Source organism: Glycine max, chromosome 6 (assembly GCF_000004515.6).
Source record: "Glycine max cultivar Williams 82 chromosome 6, Glycine_max_v4.0, whole genome shotgun sequence".
NCBI lineage: Eukaryota > Viridiplantae > Streptophyta > Magnoliopsida > Fabales > Fabaceae > Glycine > Glycine max.
Window position 1 is genome coordinate 36,886,249 of NC_038242.2, and position 6,293 is coordinate 36,892,541.

The following is a 6,293-nucleotide window of genomic DNA, read 5'->3' on the forward strand; positions in this document are numbered from 1 at the left end:
TGAGAATTTTAGAAATCATTTACCTCTAGATGCCCTTAATCATATATTTTCATCCATCGCTAGTACTTCCAATTCATGTATCATTAGAAAGATTATAGTCACCCCTGCATCTTTTTTCTCTTTGGCACAGGTATTCAGCCTTTTTCTTTTTGTTTAAAATGAACACTATCATAATTTCCAAGCTTACCATATGTTGGCAGAAGTGGTATTTTAATGGTAATCCAAAAGGTAAGAGTTTCACATTGCCTAGACTTGTTTATATGTCAACTTGTGATTAAGGCTTTCAAGGTGGCTAGTAGAAGGTGGGAGGCATGCACACATGAGCTTTAAAGTGTCTCTTTTAATCATAAGTAATAGATTCTCATTACATACGCATCAACTTTTTAATGTTCAAGTAATAAAACTGTTTTAACCCCTTCAAAGTACTGTTATCTATATCATAAATTTGTCCAAAAAAGTTTCATGTGTCAACTTTTGGAGCTATGTTTCCCACTTAAAAATGTTATGGTATTGTTATAGATTTACTGTAAAATCAATGACCCGTGCAAATATTCAGTACTTTGGAAGCATTTACTTTAAAAAAATCTTTCCTTTGTCTCTTATGATACAAAATAATTGTCCTTATGACTTTTCCTTTATTGTTCTGTGATGAAATCAGAAAAATTAAAAACAAAACTTTTGCGTTTTGTCAAGTCATAGCCCATTAATAATAGTCCAAATAATATTGTGCCATTTCTACATGAGATTACACATTAAAGTTCACAAGATTTACAAATGGTTTGTTCAGAACCTTTATTTGAAGCTCCTTATTCTGATTCCTAGATGTACCATACTACATAAACTTCTTGTTTATGCTAAAGCTGGCAAATTAGAAATGCTGGAAGAGTTTAAAGGACTTTCTGCAACATTGTGGGCTCTTGAAAACAGTCTCTTATAAGATCTTCAACGTTTAATTACAGCCATCATTAGTCCCCACATTGTTCTCTGTCCATGACATAAATAATTCGCCGAAAATATGTAAATTAAGAGTGCAATTGTTGAAGTGCCCCCAGTTAAGAAGAAGGGCACCATGAAGCTGGTAGGGCTGAGACTAGTATATTTTGCATCTGGGTCAATTATGTCTATACATTTCTCTGATGCAAGCATTCTGTTTTCTAGATCACGTAGTGTGCCACTTTCAGATATGTTCAATAGGGCTTGGTTTACACTATGAAGCAATGGAGATCCCCTTGGAAATACCTGCAAAGACATTGCAGCTGAGTAAACATAAACTCGGTTCTAGTTGAGGAGCTATAAATAAAGAGTAATTTTTGCATGACAAATGCCTATAGGTACAGCCAATTAAAACTCATGATACATAAAAGTAACGGCCAAAACTTAGATGTAGTTCATCAGGTGCTTTTGCCGCTTTACGGTAATTACAGAATTAGAGTTTCATCTTGATTATGTTAATCTTTCATGTGAACCATTATTACGTGGATTACAAAGGTGAAACTCCAATTTTGATCGGAGAACAACAACAATAGCATCCAAAGAATTGCATCTAAGTTTTTAATGCTTTCTTAATCTTTTGTCTGGTTGTGCATATAGCAATAGAAATATTCAAACTAATATAGGAAAAAAGTGAAAGAAATGCTGAAGCAATACAAATCCATATCCTCCAATTTTGTATGTAGGCATTGCTTGAACAAACCCTTTGCAGTGCTTTGCAAGGAAAATTTTTGCCTGCGGAACATCAAGGAAGACAGCTGCTATTTCTTTGTTTCTTAGCGCATAGGCAAGGCTCTCCATAGAGTTAAATGGCTTGATTTTATTGGCATTGATGCCCAATGCATCCTGCAGATATCTTTGCAAGTAGGATCCTCTATCACATCCTACAATGGCATTGTTGTTCTTTAGCTGCTGAATGCTGTCTACAGTTGGTTCAGACCGTTCAACAGTCAACATGCTGGCAAGGCTAGCAGTGTAAATCTGTGAAATGATTAGAGCCACCAAAAACCATACAACCATTGCCACCCTTGATAAATTGCTATGCAATCTGTCCCCTGTGTCAGCAGATTAAGCAAAAGTTATGTTACATGAGGTAGTTGTAGTTGTTACGGTTACTCGTTAGTTAATAGTTAGTCACAACCACCAAATAATCAGGAGTTTGATTATTTTTGTCCCTATTCTTAAATTTTTTTCTGGATAAAATGATGGCAGAGGTTTTGCATATATAATCTTGTAAAAACTCTCTTCTTAACACCTAAAATTATTCTTCAACGAATAATTAAGCTTTTGCTGTAGTTAGTTCTTGTCAAGTAATATTAGCTACACCATGAACCTCAACTAAAGTTCAAATAGAAGTTAGAGAGCCTTTGATGCGAAAATAAGATGGATCAACAGATGAACACAGCAGAAAGAAATTACCATTCAAAGAGAACAAAGAACAGAAAGCCAACAATAACATAGTTGTGGTTTGCTGCAGAATAGGCCCCTCCGGTTCAGGGCGGTGGTTTCTTTCAATAATCCATACAACAAAACCATTGTAGACAATGATGAACAATATTAGAATCCACATGCGCTTTGTGAAAGGTTTCATGAATAGCCACGTTCTATCACCTGTCTTTGATTTAATAGGAACAATCATCATCAGTCCGGTTTCAGTATAGGGCTGAGTGAATGAAGCATATTCATAACGTGTGGACACTATCGATACATCACCAACAACTGCATCATAGTTCTGCATCAAGCATTGTTGAATGAAGCATATTCATAGCTTGTCAGATAACCATGTCATGTTGCATAGAATATTCAAGCTTATCTAAGTAAGGTATTCTAATTTGTATAACAGCTAACATAGATATGTATCAGACACAGATGCAATATGACATGGTTATCATTTAGAAGTGTCTTTCCCTCATAGCAGTTTATTATCAATGATTTGCAAAAACTGAAGTGAGCTACAACATACAAGGGTAATAAATAAAACACTTACCTTCAAATAAACTTGCTTCACCAGCTCATCATATGTACCATTAAAGGCAAAATAATCATATTCCAGACGGTATGGCAATTTTTTTACTATTTCATCAAAAAGACATATGGAAAATCCCTTGAAGTTGAAGGAAGGAACATTTTGAGAAAGATCTTGAATAACTTCGGCATACTGTTTGACGTTTGACATGGAAGGGACACCAATTCTCAGTCGTATGGCACATGTTGGATTAACAACTTTTCCTAATTCCTTCACCGAAGAACTATAAGAAGCCTTTTCATCTAAATATTTTGAGAAACCAAGTCCATCTGACCAGAAACCAATTTCCCTGTAGCTCCTCCCTATCAAATTAATGATTTTAAAAGTATGTGCCGGAGCTCTTCCATGTTTAGTAAACTGAATTTTTCCACTTAAGCCAGTAAAATTACTAAGCATAATCTTATCTAGCAAAAGTTGACCCCCTATTTGGTTGGTTTCCCTCATTGCATCAACCACAATCCTTGCAGCATCATAAGCTTCGGCTGCAAAGATCCCAGGCTCATAATTAAACTCTTCAAAATTCTCCGAGCTAAATTTTTTCCGAAATCTACGGTAGAAGTCAGCATACTGGGGAAATAGTTTTGGGATATAGCTCTTGACTCCAATAACCCCTTGCATATTGGAGATAGTGGATGCATTCAAGGAATGAACAAGGCTTGTAAAGGAACCAGTAGTAATCCATACATTACCTTCCCCCATAATATTCATTCTTTTTGCAGTTTCAAAGAGGTTTAGTGCCAAAGGAAAGGATAAATGGACAATAATGACTCTACATTGTCCTTCTCTTAGTTTCTCAAGTTGTTGGGACAATGAAGAAGAAACTAGAGGTGGGATTGCTATAGCATTGCTTAATTCTGTCCCAAATTCTGTAAGAGCTTCAGAGAGTTGAGATAAAATTTTAGTGGATGATGAGTCTCCATCTTCATATATCATAGTAATATTATAGAGTTTCCAAGACTTTACAATTTCAGCAATAGCTTTCATCTGCATTATTTGGCTAGGTGAGGATTGCAGCAGGAAATGCCACTTCTTCATTGCCCATTCTGGAGTTGCTTCTGCTAGAGAAAGGAAAGGTATCCTCTTTTGGCTACTGATTTCAGCCACTAAAGATGTCTCTGCCCATGTCTGTGGTCCAATGATGGCTTGCACCTTTTGATTATCAATGAGATCTTTAGCTGCCAAACAAAACATTCCATTGTAAGAAGAGAAGAGTCACACCATGTCTATTCAAGTTTTTTATTTTATTTAATTAACTTATCTATTTTTTCCTCTTTTCGACTCTATTCAAGCATATGACAGTATATTATTGGCCATAAAGGCAAGGCACTAAAATGTTTTAGAAAAAAAAGCATTGAAACTTTTGATAGTCAAATTATGACTTTTTACTACTGGAGATGTTGAACAAAATGTAAATCATGAAGCAATGGTAAGTTGATGCTATATTCTATTTGTTAATCTGTTAATGAATGATCACCTATATACCAAGGGATGCAGTACTGTTGATTATATGATAGACTGAACAGTTTATATGATTTTGAAAGGTCATATCATTGTAAGGTTAAGACTTCAGAGACGTCAGGGTTCAGGGATATATATTACTCACTGATGCAATTATATTATATATGAATTATTTAGAACAGTAGGAGAGACAAAGAATGAGAGATAGACCTGCAATAGCTGCCAAAAGAGGATCCCCTTGAGAGTTTCTTATATGCAGAGAAAAACTCTGAATGCTTTTTTGATAAAAATCTTCCAATGCCAGCTTCATAGCCACTGCATGCTCTTGGCCAATGCGAGAACTCTTATCTAAAATAGCTCCTATTATGCCCTTATCATCTGAACTCTCATTAGCTGCAATGTTCCCATGTATAATTACATGCATGCTGATAAACCAAAGCAGAAAAGCAAACTTGTGCATTTTTTCTGATAAAAAATTATGGTGAGAATAGATATACATGCAGGTGCCCTGCTAACAACCAAAAACGTACTACTTAGAAAGTTTCTACTAAATTTTTTTTGAGTTCAAAGTTATGATTCTTTTCTTTTCGGTAATTCTTCCCTTCCTTCAATTTCCCGGAATGTTGCTGAGTAAGGTCTAGCTATAATTCAATTCATTGTGGAAACTTTTGGGAAGAAATAAGATTCACATGACAATGACAAACAAAGACTTGAATCTAAAATAATTTTTTCTTCCTCAAAAATATTTAAAATTTATCTCTATAAAATTTTGAGTAATTTTTTTATTCTCACAAAATTAAAACTTATTACTTTTTAATCTAAACATATATTCAAGACTAAACATAACATAACAATCTAAATGTGATATTTTTTATATTGCTTATTTATCTAATCGATGTAAAAAAAGTAATACATGTGACTTTGGATATCCCAAATCTGTTTTGAATTAAAAAATTTATAATAATGAATTTTAAATATTTTTATATTTATGAGAAAAAAAACATATTTTAATATTTTCATTATTATTCATATAAGCCCATTTATTTATATATTTTCACATTTTCTTAATTTTCTATCACATTAATTACTGTATCTATTACACCTTACATGCCTTAATTTTATAACCAGTGGAAATATATATGATTCGGCTATCAAAACACTGGATTAGGTGAAGGCTTGATGTTGATGGATAATGGCATGCATTTTTTTTTTCTTTGGGTTAGTAAACGGGCATGCACGTCACCAAAAAACGTAGAAAACGGGCATGCATTTATTGACGAGAGAAAACTCATTTTCAACTTGAGAAAACTATTGTTAGTGTTACTATTTGATGAATTGTACGAATTTTGTGTGATAACTGATAATTAATTGTGAAAATGAAGTCAGATCCAGGTATCAGTACTATCTGCACGGGTAGAGGCGGGAATAGGTCAGGCCGGCCTACGATTTGACTTACATAAAATCTGATTTGAACTGATTTATTTAATTAAAAGGTTAGGCTCAGACTTTTTTAAAAGCCTATTAAATTAAATAGACGAGACTTAGGCTTGTTAAAAAGTCTTATAAGCCTGATAGGTCAGCCTATATATATATATTTATATTATTTTTTGGATACCAATTTATACTTATATTATTTTTTGGATACAATTAATTTTTTTTAAACTAGCAGACTTTGATTACACATTACTGCTCCATAACTTTCATTCCTATAATCAAGTAAAATTTAGGTGTGAGTCATGTGTCCCTTTATATTACTCATTATTTTTATTGGCTTTCCTATTCTGGTTAAGGTTTCCTTTTCCATTAGCTTTTTTCCTAT

General features: G+C 33.7%; 1 protein-coding gene across 1 annotated transcript; it reads right to left on the reverse strand.

Moving 5' to 3' along the window:
• Nucleotides 1-649: 649 nt before the first annotated feature.
• On the reverse strand, nt 650-5,097 carry LOC100820229 (glutamate receptor 2.8). The gene is made up of 5 exons (XM_003525959.4): nt 4,685-5,097; nt 2,978-4,191; nt 2,410-2,722; nt 1,648-2,045; nt 650-1,239 (listed from the first exon to the last, which is right to left on the reverse strand). Exons 1-5 carry the CDS (start codon nt 4,971-4,973, stop codon nt 943-945), a joined length of 2,511 nt encoding a protein of 836 aa, XP_003526007.2. The 5' UTR covers nt 4,974-5,097; the 3' UTR covers nt 650-942.
• Nucleotides 5,098-6,293: the final 1,196 nt, after the last annotated feature.

Excerpts from the sequence above, each read along its gene's own strand:
- LOC100820229 (XM_003525959.4), bottom strand. The coding sequence starts at position 4,973 with ATGTATATCTATTCTCACCATAATTTTTTATCAGAAAAAATGCACAAG. Across the intron at positions 4,192-4,684 it reads TCTTTTGGCAGCTATTGCAG|CTAAAGATCTCATTGATAAT; the intron begins GTCTATCTCTCA and ends TTTGTTTGGCAG. Across the intron at positions 2,723-2,977 it reads TGAAGCAAGTTTATTTGAAG|AACTATGATGCAGTTGTTGG; the intron begins GTAAGTGTTTTA and ends TGCTTGATGCAG.